The following is a 20,123-nucleotide window of genomic DNA, read 5'->3' on the forward strand; positions in this document are numbered from 1 at the left end:
TCATATAGAGCGCTGTGCTAAACGCACCTTTGGACACCCTATAGTAAATAATGATATAATAATAAAATAAAAATATTCTTATTCGAAATCTTTGACCATGGATATTCAGTATGTGGAAGTTGTATAGATATCATTTAGCTCATTGAATTTGTTTGACTTTTATCCACTTTTGGGACATCAATTAGCATCCAAGTAAATTTATGATTAAAAAAATTATTTTTTCTAAAACTTCCAAATTTGAACGGTATATGATGTCATATCGTTAAAATGAATTGTGGCAATATATTTGCTATTAAATGAGTGCATGTGGTAGATTGATCCTTACTTTGCATGAGTATGCGAAATAGTTTTAAATTATCATAATACTGATCAATAACATTTATCATAAAATGATAAAGTTAAATTCAATGCTTTACATTTAAAAATTTAAAGTTGATAAATATTTGAATCGAAGTCATCTTTTGCATTCAAAATATTTTGAATTAAATATTTGACTGCCAGCAGAATACTAATGAAATATCCATTTATTACTGATTGTTTTATACCTTGATTTATTTTATTCCATTTTTAAATTTTTTTAGTTCATTTCATTTGTGATGATACACCTATTCATATTCTCAGCTATTCATCATTGCAATTACGATGAGAGACTAAGAAACATGAATTATACAATTCCAAAAGGAAATAGAATGAGCCTCGGAACTTTTAGTTCAGATAAATGGAGACCAATAAGAATTACAACAAATTATGATTATTTTGAAGGCATTGCTGCAGATACCGAAAGGTGCACTAAAATAGGACAAATTGTTCATGACTCCGCAAATAATGGTGCTGCTTTAACATGTACAGAAGCAGATTTATTAACACCAGAAAGGATCAAAGTTGTCAAAATAACTACTCAGAATGTAATTAATTTCTTGAGTAATCTCCTTAAAGTTCGAACTTATTTACGCAATATCCAAATTGATGATCTGGAAGGCTTGGTTAATAAAAATAATGAAAATACTGATCTGTTAATGGTATTTCATTCCAGACTTTCAAATACCTTCATAGCCTCAGCATATGGAGATAGATATGAATTAGAATATTATCGTCCAATAAGAGGCGTAGTTAATATTAATCCAAAATACATTCCAAAAGCAGCCCAAAATTATAATGATACCGATAATAACTACTTCAATGTAATCCTTCATGAAATTACACATGCATTAGGATTTAACTCATATGTATTTAGGCAATTCCATTCATATGATGATTCAACATTTTACAAGGATCCTATTTGCAATATCACCAAATTTGGAAGAGGTTTTAGCTTCCTTGTTACTCCATATGCACATATCTTTGCAAAGAAAAGATTTGGTCTTGATAAATTTGTCGGAGATGATGGTAAAAGTTGCCCATCTGGAATTGAATTGGAAGATGGCGGAGGTGTAGGAACAGCAGGATCTCATCTTGAATCAAGAACATATGAATCAGAATATATGGTTGGATCTGATACTGGACAACCTACTCCATATTTAAGACTTACAGATGCTACGCTTGCTGTTTTAATGGATTCTGGTAATTACAAAGTTAATTGGGCAAAAGCAGTTCCTTTAGTCTTTGGACATCCAGAATCAATTAATGGAAAACCAATTGAAAACTTTGCGCTTAACCCACCAGAAATTGTATTACCATCAAATTATATTGCAAATGATGATGCTGATTTTGAATTTATGGATTTGACTGGATTTGATTATAAACACTTGGGAATTGGAGGATGGTTTAATGACAGTTCAGTAAATTGCTCTGAGTCATATTTTGGACAATATTGCAAACTCAAAGATACATATTATAACCCGAAACATAAGAAAACAATTGGAACTCAGTTAGCTGATTTTCAAGCTTATCCTTCTCCTGTTAAAGTTTGTCCAAAAGGACAAGCAATTTTGCCAGGTATTATAACTAAGAATCCATGCGGTGAATACAAATGCAATGGCTACGAAAGCTTCGAAATAAAAGTCAATGATGAAATTGATGGAATCAAAACAATTGTTTGCACAAAAGAAAATGTTGGAAAATATTTCAATTTTTCAGCTTTATTTGATGGTCAAATTAGAACGAAGAGAGCAAGCTGTCCGGATCCTGAAAGATTTTGCAGAACAATGAAGCTAACTGAAATGAACTTTAACAAAGATCCTCTGGATCCAAAAACTCTTGTTCTTGAAGGTGAACCTCAAGCACCGCCAGAATGGTCTTTTGACTATTCAGACGTTGATGACGAAATCAAAGAATCGAAGAGAACTTTAATAATTATTATTTCTGTAGTATGCGTTGTTATTGTCATTATCATTGCAAGTATAATAGCATGCTGCGTGTGCTGCATCAGAAAAAAGAAGAAATCTGAAATTTCAGAAACGCCAATTGAAGAACTTAATGAAAGACTTGCTTGAGTAAAGAATTATTTTTTATTTTTGATAAATGAAGCTAATCATAAAATAATTTGATACTTTTTAAAATGAATTTATGATGATAATATTAAATTGAGTAATAAATATTTTTGTGTTACTATATATTTCATCTGTGAAACCATTTAGTGGCATTTATTGAGCCTCAAGTCAGAGAGTGGGAAGCAGTTCCCACAATACCGACAATGTTGTTTGCACTTTTTGTAAATCACTAGGCTTTTCAAAAAAGATAATGATAATAAATTATTTTATTCTTACACATGCAGTAATTCCTCTATCCAGTATCGCCGATATGATCTGAAAAAATCTCCTAATAAAAATTTAATTTAGCAGATAATATAAATATGTTAAATATCCAAATCCGATTCAATAAAAAATTGAATAAATCTGAATTTTTCTGATATCACAAAATTGTCAAAAAAAATACATGCTAAGTTTTCTTTTCCTCTTTATCAGTTCGAAAAATATCACAATCTCAAAAAGAGGTACTACATCATCTTATACTATCTATTATCCAAAAACTGAACGTGGCGAGCAGCCTTGGTGGCGTTTTGCTGCAAGAGAACTTCAGGCAGGTATCAAAAATATAACAGGGGAGACAATTCCAATAGAAACAGATGATCAAAATATTAAAGATAAAGCAATTTTGATAGGCCCAACTAAGTTCTCTAAGGAGTTAACAACATTAAAGTTCACAGATTTAGGTCTTGATGCATATGAGATACGATTTGTTAAAGGAGATCATCTTATCATTAATGGCGGCTCTCGTGGTACCATTTATGGCGTTTATGAACTCTTAGAAACTTACGCAAAATTCAGATTCTACACTTCATGGATGGAATTCTATCCAGAAGCAGATGAATTCAATGTTGATTCTGATGTTAATATAAATGATGTTGCCGCATTCCAATGGCGTCGTATTTGGGCAACAGATACAATTTTGAATTTCAGACATAACGTTAGAAAACGAGCAAATGCAGGCGATCAAGGTCTAGGATACGAAGCTGGCGGATACAAATGGTCTACATTTGGCGTTCATACGTTTTGGACCCAACTTCCCAAATCCGAATATCCTCCATCGAAATATCCCGAAATGTGGGCACTTTTAGATAACGGACAGCGTTCTAGCAGTGCACCATGCCTTACAAATCAAAAAGCTTTCGATGTTATCCTTTCAAAGATCATTGCCGAAGTCAAAAAAGATGATACTTCAACATACATCGACGTTGGCCACAACGATGATAATGATTATTGTCGTTGCCCTAATTGCAAGGCATTGTTCGAAAAATATGGTCAATGATACTCAGGTGTTATGTTAGATTTTTGTAATCGTTTGTCAGATGCCCTCAAACCGACATATCCAAAGCACATTATTAGAATGTTGGCCTACTACATGACAGAAGCCCCTCCGTTCAACATCAAAGGCAAAGATAACATTGGAATTTATTTGTGTCCACTAGGAAATGACATTGGCCACCCAATAAACGAATCAGCGCATCCGGAAACAGTCTATTTCAAACAGATTGTCGCAAACTGGACTAAAATTGTCAAATACGTCCATCTTTACGAATATCACACGAATTTTTGGGTTCCGTTGCATTTGACACCGAATTATTGGATGGTTGGTAGAAACATTCAATACTACGCTTCTTTAGGAGTATATGGATATATGGCTGAAGACAAAATGCTTTGGACAAGGACTCCTCCAACAAGACTGGCTCAACACACTGATTTCACTTATTTCAGACAATATGTCATGTCAAAAATGATGTTTTATCCAAATAGACCTGTTTTATACTACGAAGATGACTTCTTGTATGGTTTCTACGGAGCAGGAGCTGCAGCATATGTTAGAAGGTTCCTTAATGTAACAAAAGAAGTTGCTGATCTTCATCCTGAAGCATATATTAATTGTCTTGGCGGAGAAATACAAGGATTCCAAACAAATAACTATAATTATTACGCGTATTGGTTATGGGGTAAAGCTGTTGAAAAAGCGAAAGAAACAGGCTCTGAAAAACAAATATTTAATACAATGATGGCAGAACTTCCATCAGCAAATACAATTATTACTATGGAATCGAGAATGAAATGGCCATTGGTTGTTGATGAAGAAGGAAAAATAAGATTTAAAGGTTCTAAAATCAAAGAATGCGCCATAAAAATCTTGGAAAGATGTAAAGATCCTTATTACGTTGATAACTATACTAAAGGTATTTGTTCTGTTACAAGAGATCTTAATGCAAATGCCGCTAAAGTTTATCAGAATTTGGCATTTTGGAGGGATTCAAATCCAGCAGTTATAATGAAATCAGGAAATCTTAAAGCTATTTCTGGTGAAAACCCTGCTTATGGAAGAATTTTCTCTTTCACGAAAGGAAATACTGAATTTGTAGATAATATTGAAGGTATTGATTTCTGTATGTATGATTCATTTAAGATTACTTATCATATTAATTATGATATGAAAACAGGAACAAAAACAGATAAAACTGCAGCATTTAGTTTCGATTCGAATGATATGAAAATGGAAAAAACTTACACATTAAATGATAATTCATTAACAATGAATTGTAAGTTTACTAATAAAAAAGGAAGTGTTTTCCAGTCAAGACCAACTTTCTCTATTAATCTTGATTTAGGAGATAGTACAGATATCTTTTATAAACTTGGAAATGGAAACTGGGAAAGACCAGTTATTGATGAAGTTGCAACATACGTGAATCACTTCGGTAAACAGACAGGTTCACAATCAACATTATCAATTTGCAGTGGAAAGACAAAGAGAGGAATGAAATTTGACTTTTCCGCTCAAAAGATTTCATTTTTCTCTGTTTGTTTGAACAAATCCTCCAAGTTTGTTAAAGTTTATATTGGCGCAGAATTCGTTCAAGTTAATTCTAATGCAGCTTATGATAGTTTCTTAACATTGACAACATTAGAAAGTATTAGTAATTTACCATCAACACCAATGCCAAACTTAGAAACTCCAGGCAAAATTGTTCATTTCTATCCATTGTATTACATTAATGTTGGTTTCCAAAATTGGCAACCAACAAATGACGCGATGTCTTTCGTTGGAATTTCGGCATCTTCTTTATCAGGAGTTCCAGGTAAAAGTAGTAGGCTATCCTTTAGAGTCTGTCAAAATCTTCCAGAAGTATTTGGATTGCATGGAACATGGATGAATATGACATTTAGATCAAGATGCACAGAAAGAAATATGAGTCAACAATGGCCATGGTGGAGTGGATACACAAAACAAGGTAAAGATAATTACCAAGGATCTGAAACATGGATGGTTCCAAAGAATGATGTTTACTTTTATATACCTTTGAGGGAAATGAAGAATGCTACTTCTGATATCAATGTTTGGCTTGAATGCACTACAGTTTGCAAGAGATTTTGGTCAGATGGCTTCAAATTGGAACAAAGAACAGATTCATCAGCATACTATGGATACCCTGATACGAATTTCAAGTTCAATGATGATCTAGAACCAATGAAGGAGCCAAATATGACTGAATACATGCAAAATGCAGGAATATCTATTATTGAAACAAGTTCAAATGAAACAAATACAACTGAAACTGATGAAAAATCAGAGTCAAATAAGAAATCTAAAGCTGGAGTAATTGCTGGATCTATAATTGGTGCTTTAGTTGTTATTGGTGTCATTGTTGCTGTTGTATTTGTTATCATGGTAAAACGCGGTGAAAAATCTGATTCAGACAAAGACGTTGTAATGAAAGAAATAATGGTTTGATTTAAAAACTCTTTTATATACAATTATATAGTAGTATATGATGCGGGGTTTGTGACTTTTTTTGTAATCGTAAGAATTCATACATAATTGAATGATTTTTGAACATACTTCCGAATAGCAGATTTTAAAAATTTATGAATAATTTATAAAAAGTTTTTATTCCTACAATTCCTATATTACCATTAATAAAAAGAATATATTTTTGACGAAGTGAAGATTCGCACTTCGTCACAAAACTCCGAAAAAATAAAGTTAGATTTTTTTATTTAATATAAAATGTATGGAAAAAGAATAATATCTGATTTTGAACATTATTTGATTGATTTACTAATTGATCCACAAAGCTGTTGTAAAATTAATTTTGAATTTAAAATTAAAGGAACCGTAAATTTTGTATTTATTTATCACTTAAAAGAATATGACCGATATCATAATTTGATATATGAAACTAATATAATATTTGAAGATAACAAACTTACAAGCTTCGAACATGAAAATGATATAATATTCGAAGATGAAAAAAAGAAAGAGATTGAAAAGCAATTCAATGAATGCCTTTTAAATACATATGCGCACATTATAAGACATAAAATGAAATTAATTCCTTATTAATCAAAAATATTTTTTATCTTTATATAAAGATGACAAATAGAAAAATAATTTTTATCTGATAGAAATAATACCTACAAATGACGGTATATAAAAAATTGACTTCTTACGTAAAATTAAAACTAAGTTAAATTTATTTTTTTATTTTTTATTTTATAATAAATGAGTATAACAACTAATTCATTGAAATCTTTAAAGTTCACTAATTCAGAATTAGAAAATATTTTAGAAAATTTTGGAGACGGTTCTTATCCAACATATATGCAGAATGTGAAAGAGTTTTCCAGATTGTTGAATGAATTTAAATATAACGGACCAATTACTAAAAAGGCTATAATGAGATATTTATATCCCAAAAAAGTTGAAAAACAGGAGAATATTCCTCTTTATGGTCCAGAGGACCTGGGCTCAGAGAGCCTTGAAACACCTCCTGAATATTTTGAAGAAAAAATTAAACAAGATGAATATTATAACGATGAGATTGAGAAATTGGAACAATTAAGAAATGAAATAGATGAAAAATTAGTGAATTGAGAAATGCTGAAAATGAAGTAGGGTTTAATGAATATCCCAGCTTCAGAATCAGAAGTTCAAAAATCACATGAGGAAAGATATAAAAATTACTTTTTGGAATCAACTAAAAATTTATTAGATGGTGATATTGACGAAACACTTTCAGAAGAAGGCACAAAATTTATTCATAAACATAAGCTTCAATTTATTGACGATGGAGATTATCCATGTATATTACTTTCACCTCCTCTTGATTCTGAAAAATTCAAAAAAGCACTGAAAAATGTAACATATGCAACAAATACGATTAAGAAAGAAGACCATGATATTTACACAAATTATTATTTAAATAAATGTACAGGTGTTGATAAAGTTTTTGATTTGTTAGATAAAATATCAAAAGAAACAATTGGTACATATAAAATTTTATGCGATTGTGGTTTCATTGTTGAAGATACCGTTGATGTTTCATATGAAAGAACAGCTCCGAAGGAGGACGAAGTGGAAAGATCTATTCCATTCGTTATTAAGAACATAAAAGATATGAAAACTTATAAACATTATATTTATTCATTTATTTCAGAAAAAATGGAAGCAACACATAAATCATCTCGTCATCATTTCATAGCTATTCACACATTCCTTTTCAAAGTTGTGAAATTAAATAAGACAGGAATTAGATTTAATGTATCAGGTACGCATTCTTGAGTAAATTAAAATGTATTCGTCACGTGCAGATGATAAAAATTTGTGTGTTCTTAATTCATTTTATGGACTTTAGCCCTGGACTCTCTGAGTCTCGGACTTTAAAAAAATAAACTTTATTTTTATTTATTTTTTAATTTTTATTCTTACATAAATGAACAAAAATGGAACAGCTAAAATGAATGATAATCAAATAAGAGCGAAGGTAGAAGGTTATTTAAACGCTTCTATAACATTCCTGATGGTGTTAATCCTAAAACTCGTAGAAGTTATTTAAATGAAGCCATAGATGCATATGAAGGATTTGACATTTCATCAGAAAGTGAGAGGTTAGCAAGAATGTTAAACGTTAATATTGATTTTTATTATTGTGACCCTCAACCAGAAGACGTAGACATTAACAAGGTAGACTTTCCATTAGTGGAATCAATAATGATAGATCCAGAATTTGAAACAGTAAATATTTTATTAACACAGAGTCCATGTGGAAAACTTCACGCTGACAGAATAACAGACGTTGAAGCACTCACAGGATATAAAGTTTGTCCTTTTGCAAAGAAGAAGTATATTCTATCCGTGATGATCCAGAAAGGAAAAACCAAAGAAGATTTTTAAAACATTGTGAGAAATGTAAAGAAAATAATGGAAGATTAATTCAAGACGTTCAATTGCAAAACACACACAACCATATGCACCACATATCACGAAACAGAAGATATATCAGTGGCTATTAGCACAATTTGCAGGAATATTATAAACCAACAAGATATTATATTACTTTTGACTTCGAAACATTAGAGACTAAAGAAGAACTTCAACTTTCTGAATGTGCAACTTTGAACGCTTACTTAAAACCATTTATGGTATCATCAACGGTTAAATTAAACGATAAAACATATACAAGGAATTTTTGCTTAACTTCGAGTGATTCGTTCATCTCTTTGATTGAATTTTTATTTTCAACCTGTTCATTAGTTGCTAAATCAAATATTGAACAATATGAAGAATTAATGAAGTCCCATACATTAAATGAGAAACAGAAGGAAGCAATGAAAGAGCTTTTAGATGAAGAATTTAATAAAGTGAATATCATTGGTTTTAATTCGGGAAAGTTTGATTTAAATTTAATTCTTCGTGATTTAAATACTGCAAAATGGAAGATAAAATCAATGCTGGGTTCTTCTTCTCAATTTAAGCAATCATGTAAAGAAAACAAACGTCCATATGAATTGAGATTTATTGACATCAGAAATTATATAGCGGGTGGAACATTAGACCAATTCACTCAAGATTTCGGAAACAATAAATCACGTGTTAAATCTTTTTCCCATATCAATTCATCACATGGGAGAATTACGAAGAAGAATTATATAAAAAGGAACCATTCACTCAAGATTCATTTTATTCAGCATTAACACAAGAAACAATATCCGATTCAGATTATCAAATATATCTCAATGATGCTAAAAATTTGAGAATAGATTAGAATATTTTATTCATTATTGCAATAAAGACGTTGAAATTATGATTGACCCAATTGATAAAATTATTGAAGAAACATTTGTTTATAAAATTGACATGCTCCATAATCTTTCATTATCATCTAATGCATCAATGATTCGTTACGCGTTAGCATATAAGAACTTCAATCCTAACGAAACATATCCAGAAGAAGAAAATGTGGAATCAAGTTTTGAATTAACGAAAAAGTATTGGAAATATAAAATTGAATCATATAAGAAACAAGATGAAAAGGCGAAAAGAGATACCAAAAACAATGTTTCAATGGATGACTATCAATATTTTCACGATTTAATCCTTTCATCTAAATGCAAAATGTGTGGTAAAGCGTTTACATATGCAAATAAACCAACATTGGATAGAATCGATAATGAAAAACCACATACTAAAGAAAATTGTCAGTTAATGTGTTGTTATTGCAATGTCGTGAAATCAAATAAAGATGAAGACATTCAACGTTTAAGAATTAATTTAAGAAATTATGCATTAAAAAATAATTTACCAATGACTTTAGATTCAGTGGAAGCGTATCACATCCTCCGTAATGGAATTACTGGTGGTCTCTCTAATGTTCAACATCGTGTTAATCTTAAAGGAATCACCACATATTAATAAACTTTCATATAATCCAGAAACTAAAACAGTATCAAATGAGGACACTTCCAACATCATGACTCATTTCGTTGGTGTTGATTTCAATTCATTATATCCTTCATCATTTTCATCAAATCCTCATGATTTCATTCAATACACCGATCATAATGTATATGCCGGGAAGATTGAAATGTTTTAATTTGTGATACAGCAACAAAGAAAGCAAAAGCTAGGAATTATTAGAAAGAAAAATACTTTATTCGTGGCTGAAGTAAAGGGTCACATTGATGAAAAATACATTAATGATTACATAAACTTTTTACCGATAATAAGAAACTTAGATATTATCACAGATGAAAAAACAATTGGTGGTTTTATGTATAATTACATGAAATCAAACAATCTACCGGTTGACCAGAAACAGAGAAAATTAACTCAGTTAGCATCAACACACAACCAATATCAACCATTTTCTTCTTATTATCTTTGGTATCTAATAGACAGATTTCATTTTATCATCGATGATATTCAATCAATTTTAACATTTACGAAAAATACTTGTTTTAATGAATTTGCGAACAAATTTATGAACGAAAGACAAAAGGCTGAATTAGAAGGAAATAAAGGAAAAAGTTTATTTTGCAAATTTCACTTAATGGATCATATGGTTACGATGCAATGAATACACAAAATTACGCAAAGACTAAAATAATGAATGCACAGAAGGCACGCGTTGCATGTATGTCAAATAAGTTTAAAAACATAAGAGAAATAGGTGAGGATACATATCAAGTGATGCTCAAAGATAGATTTTATAGATGTGATACATGTTTACAAGAGGCATTCTTCACTTTAGATAATGCTAAATACTGGTATTTGGTTTTCATTTATGATTTTATGTATAAATGCATGGATGTTAATCGTTTTCATTTCATTGAAGGTGATACTGATTCATCTTATTGGGCAATCGCTGGCGACCCAAATCTTCCTAACACTCAAGCATTTCAAGCAATTGTAACCGATAAACAATTTTATGATAAAAACATTTTCAAATTCGCACCTTTTGATTTCTTCTGTTTTGATGAGAAATTTAAACCTAAATTAAAGAATAAAGCTGAAGAAAAAGCACATGAGAAAATTATTGGGTTTAGCAATTGAGAAACAAGGTGATAACATGGTTGCTTTATGTCCTAAGTGTTATACATCATTCAACGGAATGATTGGTGAAGACTCCTTCAAAAAGATTGCACAAAAAATGAAAGGTGTAAGTTTACGACAAAATAAACAATTAACACCTAAAAATTATTTGGATATAATAAATGATAAAGTCATTTTGATGGTCAAAATATTAATTTACAACTTAAAAATGGGTCAATGACTCGCTTAACAATTGGTAAGACTGCATTAACAGGAGCACACACTAAAGCTGTATGTTGTGAAAATGGATGTTGTATGCCATTTATTTAATGAAATGCCACAGAAGAGACAAAGAGGTGGGCACCCATTAAACATTGATTTTATTTTTATATAAATGAATAGCGCAGATTTAAAAATTTAATTGATGATTTAGTATTTAATCAAAATTTTCTTAGTTATTATGAATTAAAATCATATCTCCAAAAACATGATAAAAATATAACGGGTGATGATATGGATGAATACTATCGGTATTATAAAAACTAAATTTTGAAATATCATGATAAAATAATTAAACATTTAAGAGAGAACATTAAAGAAGGAAAATATTCAAAGGGAAAAAGTAAATCACAACTTAAACAGTTGAAAGATTTCAAAAATAAAGTATTAACTGAAAAAGATATTGATGAATTATATAATTTATATAATCCTGACCGCAAAAGCAAAAAGAGAAAAGTTTGGACGTTCAGCAGCTCATAAATGAAGCACAAGCTTTAATTTATGATTCATTAGTTAAAACATATTCACCCGACTTTTAAATGAAGATCAACTTTTGGAATTCATCCTTCAACATAAACTCGAAGCGGGAAAGTATATCAAACCTTTATATACAGCATATTTAAAACAAATGAATAGAATACATCCAGAATTAATGAAGGGGGAATGAAATCCAAAATCAAAGCAGATAAAATTAAACCACTTGCAACACCAAAACCCCAACGACAGTACCTCCAACGACAGTACCTCCTCCTTCAGTTAATCCTTCATCATTCACTTTATTATATCCATTTCAAACATTAAAGAAACAAAAAGATTTTAAAAAGGGTTTCAAGATATTAAATAAACCAATTGACCCGAAAATTCAACCATTAAAAGAAAAATTTAGTCGTCCATCATTTGCACCTTCACCTTATTCATACGAAATCGATCATCTGGAATATTCAAAAGGAAATATTACTTATTTATTTGCCATTAACATTAACACTAGATATTTATATTGCATTCTGGTGAAAGGGAAAACAGAACAGGAAACAAGAAGAGCTATACAATACTTACTAGATCATGAAAGAGTAGATAATATAAGGGGTGATGGTGATAAAGGATTTCAGGCAGCCATGATTCATTATTTCCCACAAATTAATTTTTACTTTTCATCCTCTCCATATACTTTCATAATAAAATAGTTGATGCGGTAATGAGAACTCTTAGAGATGCGTTAGGGGTTAACGGTCAGATATACTGGGATGGAAATCATGACTCCATCATACAACAGTTAGTATATTATTACAATAATACATGGCATAGAACTATTAACATGAAACCAGTGGAAATGAAAAATGATATTTCAAAAGAATGGGAATATATTAGAAAGCAAATGGAAAGGTTGAATGATGTTAAACGTGAACAAATTAATTCGGGGCTCATGAATTTTAAACAAGGGGATAAAGTTTTGATTCATCTCGATTATGGAAAAACTGATAAATCAATGACAAAAAGAAGACGAAGATTTGACACAATAGCTGAATTTGTTAGATATATTAACGGCAATGCATTAGTTGAGGTTAACAATAAATTAATAGAAATTCCGATTTATTTTATTACTCCATTATATTTAAATAATATTTAATTTTTTTATTTCGTAAGAAATGAGTGACAACGAAGCAGCCAAGAGTCCAGACGATGAATATAAAAAGAAACTAAACAGAATTAAATCAAAAATATGCTATTACAAAAAGAAGCCGCAATGTGGTGGGGTTGAAAACGATAAAGAAATAATCGAAAAATTAGAAACTTACCGTTCAATCCTTAAACTGAGTGAAGCAAAAATAAAAGAATTTAATAGAATAAATAAATTGATTGGAAGAGATGAATTTAATAAAGATGAATTTTTAAACTCAATCCAAATTTAATTTTTATTCCTCTTTGACAACATCTCTCTTTCCATCATTACTGCATAACCGCATTTTCTCAATTTTAGTGGTTTGTTATTTTTAACATGTTCTTGCATCATTTTTATCATTTCCTCCCTTGTTATGATTCGTGGTAAATTTTGAGCTTGTGGGGTATCCATTTATGATAAAAATAAAAATTTAAATTATGCTGTTCAATGAACTCTATACCATGCGAATACAGTCATAAATGGTGGCATGTATTCTTTACTTTGTCCCGTTGTTTGTGTATATCCTGAAACGAAATGTGTATGGTTTCCTTCTCCCTGAGTGTCACTCCAGTAACAATTTATAGCAAACTTAACGTCGTCTTTAACATCATATCCTTTACCTTTTGTCATTCCTGACCAATCCCAATATCTATGCTTATGCCAACCTGCTTGGGATGTACTTAAATCTATGTAGTGACTGTGTGCAGGTAAATTTTCACCTGAAATCGTTTTACTTCCTCCTGTTTCCTTTGAAGAGTTTGCACAATACAAAAACCTGTCAACTATTTGTTCCCATGCACCAACACCAAACATTACTTGAGGACCTCTTGCATCCATAGATGTATAAATAGAACCTACTGGGTTCATTAAATCAAACATATGAGATATTATAGGATTGTCTCTTTTGAACTTAAAATATAGTGCAACTATTTCAGGTTTCTTCTGGTTTGTGTCAGAATATTTTTTATAATATAATCTTATGTTTTCAGGGTAGGTAAAATCTTGACTATAATATTTATTTCTGTCATCTGTATAATAATATACTATTCTCGTTTTTTCTATTGCATTATATCTTTTATATCTATAATAATCTAAATATAATGTTAGCTTTTGTTCATCTACATGTGGTGTTCTGTCGTCATCTCCATAGTCATAATAATATGGTGCTGGAGCTGGGTCAGACAATGTCATATCTGCCATTTCATAAACTCTTAAATATTTCTTTTGTTCGTCTCCATATAAGTTTAAGTAGCAGTTGTTGTCTAATGGAACTTTAACTTGTGTACCATCGTTCTTTTTATAGCTTACATACATTTCATTGTTATTTTTCGGAATGAGTTTATATCGTATACCATTTTTTAAGGAGTGTACAAACTGCCATCTAAAATATTTATTTTCTTCATTGACAAAAAAGTCACCAACAATAGTTTCAATATTTTTTGTTGTTCCTATCAAACTTTGGTATATTTCGTTAACATATGTTTTATCCGCCTTCTTCTCTAACTCATCGTTAACATAAGTTTTATCTGCTTTAAGGTCTAAACATCCTGAAACCCATCCTGTATCAGCTTTAACTTTAAAAGTCTCAAATGTCCATTCCTTATCCGCCTTCTTCTCTAACTCATCGTTAACATAAGTTTTATCTGCTTTAAGGTCTAAACATCCCGAAACCCATGCTGTATCAGCTTTAACTTTAAAAGTCTCAAATGTCCATTCATGATACCATTCAACCTTTTCTTTAATTTCATTATCTTTTTCATCAACATAAACCAAATTTGCCTTCTTATTTAATTCACTATCCACATATTCCTTATCTACCTTCTTCATTATGTCATTTAGGAAACCTTTTATGAATTCCTCATTTAAATTAAATCTTCCAATCTTCAAAACTTTAGGAAATGCATTTAATGCGTAATATCTCTGTTCTTCTGGTGGAATTGATGTTATATCATCCGTTATTCCTTTAATTTTTGAATTCATAAATAAAATTTCTTTTATATTTGATATCACTGCACCACCTTTGCAAACGAATTCAAAATGGTCATTTTTCAATACTATCTCCAAATCTCCATATTTCAACCTTTGCGTTTGTTCTGCCGTCTTTGAATTATATGCATATGTGGCGTATGTAATGGTCTGAAGGACATGGGTGTTTTGTGCCTTAAGTTGTTGTGGTTGCTGTTGTTTAATCATTTATTACGATTTAAAAATAAATATTTAATCCGTTATCTCATCAGCTATTTTTTCTATTTGAAATTGCCATAATATTTCATTCATAAATTCTAAATCACAATCAAATAGGTCAGTTATTCTAAATTTAATATTTGATAAATCTTTTGAATGAAGAATAAATGAATTCCCGGATAATTGAAACGGATAAGATAAAGAAAATGTGTTTAAGTTGATGGATAAAATGTTTTGTATTGATGGGTAAGAGTTAGGGTCTAATGTTTGATGTGAAAATCTCATTGGGGTATTAACTTTATCACATTTGATTAAAATGAAATTGGAACCAGTGTCAGAATACAAAACATCCCCAACATCTTTTTCAAAATTTAATATCCCCAACAATGAACGAAGACGAGGAGTACAAAATTTAATTTTCAGCGGAAATTTAATAAGATTATTTATTTCATCAAATTCAAAAAGTTTATCAGGTTTTGATTTAAAATTTTCTTCATACCATACGATAAATGATTCATTTAAATAACTTAAAATCATGTTAATATCCCATTTCACTATCACATTATTTATATACATATCATACGTTTTTTCATGGTCATCTTTAATAAATGATATATAATCTGAAGGGTCTAAAAGAATGGGATTAAATTTACCACTCACAGAAACGAGAGTAACATTATAAATTCCGCTAACTGTTAAATTTAATTCACAGTTATTATTCGAAATAATATTGATAATTGACATTTTTATTACGATTAAAAATATGGTAAAGCGTTATTTTCCAGTGATAAATAAAACTAGAATAAGATTACCTCAAGAATTCATAAATTCAACGAATAAGAAATTCATTCATGTTATAAATTTTAGTGTTTTCAGAAAATATGAGTCGATGTCATATTCATCAACAGGTTATATTTCACTTCATTCAAATTTAGTTCAATCAAACCCATATAATGACCATTTCATAAGATTTTCAGATGGTATTAAAAATGTAATTGATAGATTAAAATATGAACAGATTGACAATATCGAATTTTTGGAATTTTGGTTTAAATATCCCGATGGAAAAAAGATTGAAGTTAAAGATAAAGCAGATACTATAACAAAAACAATTACAATGACTGATCCGGATAGTGGGGAACAAAAAGAAATAAAACAAACGATAGAAACTGGTGAAAGGTCAATTATTATTGATTATGATTCAAAGGATTATTATTCGATAATGTTAATGCTTGAATATTAAATAGCCTTAACAAAGAATTTTTCAAGTGATATTTTATATTCATCAACTATTTTATTATAAATATCATTATATGTTAAATGAAGTTCAGTTGTTGTTCCGTTCTTTGATATCTTAATTGTGCTAATATCCTTTATAGGATTTATTTTTGCAACTGTTCCGCAGCATGAAACCTCATCATCTATGAAAAATTGAATCTTAACGTCTGAATCTTGAACATCACAAAGAATGGCGATAATGTGAATTAATGATTCATAAGGTAAAATAATTAAACCGGATTGGTCAATTAAATTTATTATTGAATCATAATTATCAGTTATGATATATCGCGAATATTTTCATTAATTCAGAATTAATGTCTATTTTATATGGGTTATCAAGTGGTGCTGGGTATGTTGGATAAGTGGGAATTTCAACAGGTTCTTTACCGGGTTCAGATAAAATGATTGGGTCTCCATCTTCTTTATTTTGCTCCTCCTTCTTTCGGTAAGTCACGAGTTAATAAATTTGGTTGAGTTGCTGCCCTTGTTAATTCAGGACTAACATTAACTTTAACATTTTGAATAATTCGTGATTTATCATCATTTACATTATAACCAACCGTAATCTCTGCTTTTGCGTTTGTGTTCTTTTGACTTGTGAAACGTCTTCTCATTTATAATTGAATAAAAAAAAGAAAAATATATTTAAAGTTTTATTTAGTTGTTACGGTAATATCCCAAGGTTTATCCTTGTTTGCTTATACTTTCTTTGTAACTGCACCAATTATGTTATTGATAATGATTTGAGTTTCTTCCAGTCTTATTTTATCATTTACAATATCTTTAATCATTTCATTACATGCATTCTTAAAATCATCTGATTTTTCTAATTTACGTCTATCACTTTCTTTAATTAAATCAAAGTTATATCCTTGTTGAGAATAAAGTGGTTTCTTTATCAATTCCTTGAATGCTTCTGAAAGTGAAGATGAAGAAATTCTTGCCACTTGAATTGGTTTAAATTTTGCTTTCATTGCTTCTTTCTGTTCATTGAACACTGGATCGAATAAAGCAACTTTAAAGAATTTCTTAGCTGGAATTTCAGGTCTCAAATTTGCATATTGACCATCAAACTGATTAACATATTGAGGTAATCCGTTTGGTCCTTCTTCAATAGCATTTAATTCTTCATTGAAATAAGAATATGGATTATGACGGTATGAATTAATTGGACCATTTTCACCTTCTCCAATGTATTGTTTAACAGCTTTTCCATTTTCATCAAATTGCATAGGATAACGTTCATTATATGCTTTACGTTTAGGATAATCCGTCATTGTTAATTTATACCCATTTATGACTTTAATATTTCCTTGACCATCAGTAACAAAGACTTCATTTATTCCATCAGGCTTTCCATTTGGTCCTGTAATGTCTGCTTCATGTGCTTCCCAATTTGGTCCATGACGTTTGGCATATGCTTGAGCTTCTGGTAATGTTAAAACGTTTCTCATTTGTTTAACATCCTTTTGAAGACCGGCAACAATGTGGACTAATTCTTTCATTCCGTCTGGAACTTTAATAGTTCTATTATATGCACCTTTTTTGTTTGTTCCTTGTTTTAATGGAACCTGTAGAAGATTTGCAATTTCTGTCATGTTTAATTATAAATAAAAAATAAAAATTAATTATAAAAAAGTTATTCGAATTTAATGGAACCTTTATTTAAATCAACTATTATTTTTCCATGTTCTCCTAATTGTTGATATTGTGTGTAAAGTTCATTAATGCTCATTGGTAAATTCACTTGATAAAGCATAACGTTCAACTGTTGACGACTAAACCACTGAAAATGAAAAGGGTGGACAGGTTTGATTTAATGTTTGTGCTTAATGCTTTAAAGTATTGAACAGCCATAAAGAATGAACACTGAATGTGTCGACATTGAGTTAATAATTGATTAAAATATGATTTCTCATTAGTTATTAGTTTTGATTTCACGGCATCATCTAGAAAAATTAGTGAATGCAAAAATTCTTTATCAAAATTTGAAATAGAAAGTGTTTCAAATAATTCATCCCTTTGTTTATCAATAATTTTATCCTCTAATCCTTGCTTCTTGATTGTATTATATAATTCTTTATACATTAAAAAGTTTTTTAAATAATCTTCTGCTTCTTCTTGTGATAAATAAATAATTGGAATTTTGATTAAATGCTTTAAAGATTCAAATGTATCATCTGAAGGTGAACCTGAACGGTTGATATAAATTAACACATGAATAGGGAAGTGTTAGCAATAATGATAATTTGTTTTAATATCGTTAATGTTTTACCTTTATTTTGTTTACCAATTGCTGCAGTGATTGAATTTAAGTAACATTCAGAATATGGAATTTTCATTAATTTTTCCTTAGATAGAGCATTTCTATTATCACTCAATGCTTCATTAATCATATCATCTATGTATGTATTATATACTCCTGTTAATTCTTCAGAATTTAAATCCATTTAATCAAAAATAAATTTATAATTTTAAACATTTCTATTCATCAATATTTGATCATATGAACTTCTATACTGTGGTGGTGTACCTGTTGGATGATATTTCAAACCTTCATCCGGTGTCCATGTCCAATATGTAGTCCTAGTAAACCAAACCTGAGGAGGATTTGTCACCTTTGAACAGTAAGTGTCATTTTCACCCTGAATGATTGGATAAGCTTTCACTTGTACTGTAACTTGTGAGTTGAAAGTTTCTAATCCATCAAAGAATATACCCGCTCCATCACGTTGAACTGGAATAGTGCATAAGAATGAAGTTTGGTCTTTCCATGTTCTAGCTAATGGCGTGCCATCATCTCATTCAGTGGTCTAGTTAATGAGTCCTCGTATTCTTCTGTGCATTCATTCACTCCATCTAAATCAGAAGCTTGAAGCATACGTGTAAAGAATATGTCACCCACTGTGGTCATCGCTTGATCGGGGAAGTTTCTGGAATCTATAGTGACCTGAAGACCTCGAAGCATTGGATTTTCTAAAACGTTCTTTGCATTGCATTCTTCGGAAATGTTAACACAACATCTGTAACATTATGAAGAGCGTATGAGAAATCTGAGCTGATACCTTCAGGAGTGATGCAACCTCCATTTAGTGAACGAACGTCAATATGTTGAGCTGGAATCATGAATGGATCTTCCTTACTGAATAAACGTGGTATTGCTTTAACTGATTCTTCAATTAAACCGTATCCTGGTGTAATGCATTTATCCTCTAAAACTTCCATCTTTGTGCATGAAATAATAACGTCATCAACTGTTGCGTCAGCAGATGTAGCGGCTAAGCTTGTAATTAATTTGGCAGGAAGTCCGATTTGTTGGAATTTGCGATCATATTTATAAACATGATTCATAATCTTTTCATAATTTTCATCAGTTATCTTTTCATAAACGTAATTTTGTAAATCAGCAACTCTTAACGGGTCAACC

At 30.2% G+C, this 20,123-nt stretch overlaps 6 protein-coding genes and 2 pseudogenes across 8 annotated transcripts, besides 2 other annotated features; 5 read left to right on the forward strand and 3 right to left on the reverse strand.

The window, feature by feature from the left end:
• Positions 1 to 41: part of a mobile genetic element that runs on past the window's edge.
• Positions 42 to 689: 648 nt separating this feature from the next.
• Positions 690 to 2,432, forward strand: TVAGG3_0567280 (regulation of choline O-acetyltransferase protein; the record flags this gene model as incomplete). Its single annotated transcript, XM_001303035.1, has 1 exon — positions 690 to 2,432. One exon carries the CDS (start codon positions 690 to 692, stop codon positions 2,430 to 2,432), a length of 1,743 nt encoding a protein of 580 aa, XP_001303036.1.
• Positions 2,433 to 2,874: 442 nt separating this feature from the next.
• Positions 2,875 to 3,747, forward strand: TVAGG3_0567290 (coagulation factor 5/8 C-terminal domain-containing protein family; the record flags this gene model as incomplete). The annotated part of the gene is made up of 1 exon (XM_001303034.1): positions 2,875 to 3,747. The coding sequence occupies one exon, from the start codon at positions 2,875 to 2,877 to the stop codon at positions 3,745 to 3,747; it is 873 nt and encodes a 290-aa protein (XP_001303035.1).
• A 78-nt stretch (positions 3,748 to 3,825) lies between these two features.
• Positions 3,826 to 6,219, forward strand: TVAGG3_0567300 (coagulation factor 5/8 C-terminal domain-containing protein family; the record flags this gene model as incomplete). Its single annotated transcript, XM_001303033.2, has 1 exon — positions 3,826 to 6,213. The coding sequence occupies one exon, from the start codon at positions 3,826 to 3,828 to the stop codon at positions 6,211 to 6,213; it is 2,388 nt and encodes a 795-aa protein (XP_001303034.1).
• A 270-nt stretch (positions 6,220 to 6,489) lies between these two features.
• Positions 6,490 to 19,744: a mobile genetic element.
• TVAGG3_0567320 lies at positions 6,985 to 8,116 on the forward strand (annotated as a pseudogene). The gene has a single exon. A coding segment is annotated over exon 1 (1,132 nt).
• Positions 10,544 to 11,602, forward strand: TVAGG3_0567330 (annotated as a pseudogene). Its single transcript has one exon. A coding segment is annotated over exon 1 (1,059 nt).
• Positions 13,676 to 14,545, reverse strand: TVAGG3_0567340 (phage tail repeat-like family; the record flags this gene model as incomplete). Its single annotated transcript, XM_051238647.1, has 1 exon — positions 13,676 to 14,545. One exon carries the CDS (start codon positions 14,543 to 14,545, stop codon positions 13,676 to 13,678), a length of 870 nt encoding a protein of 289 aa, XP_051096471.1.
• On the reverse strand, positions 14,663 to 15,424 carry TVAGG3_0567350 (uncharacterized protein; the record flags this gene model as incomplete). The annotated part of the gene is made up of 1 exon (XM_051238648.1): positions 14,663 to 15,424. A coding segment is annotated over one exon (762 nt), but the record flags the coding sequence as incomplete, so codon positions are not given.
• On the reverse strand, positions 17,395 to 18,294 carry TVAGG3_0567360 (uncharacterized protein; the record flags this gene model as incomplete). Its single annotated transcript, XM_051238649.1, has 1 exon — positions 17,395 to 18,294. One exon carries the CDS (start codon positions 18,292 to 18,294, stop codon positions 17,395 to 17,397), a length of 900 nt encoding a protein of 299 aa, XP_051096473.1.
• Positions 19,745 to 20,123: the final 379 nt, after the last annotated feature.

The sequence above is a fragment of the Trichomonas vaginalis genome, chromosome II, assembly GCF_026262505.1.
Source record: "Trichomonas vaginalis G3 chromosome II, whole genome shotgun sequence".
NCBI lineage: Eukaryota > Parabasalia > Trichomonadida > Trichomonadidae > Trichomonas > Trichomonas vaginalis.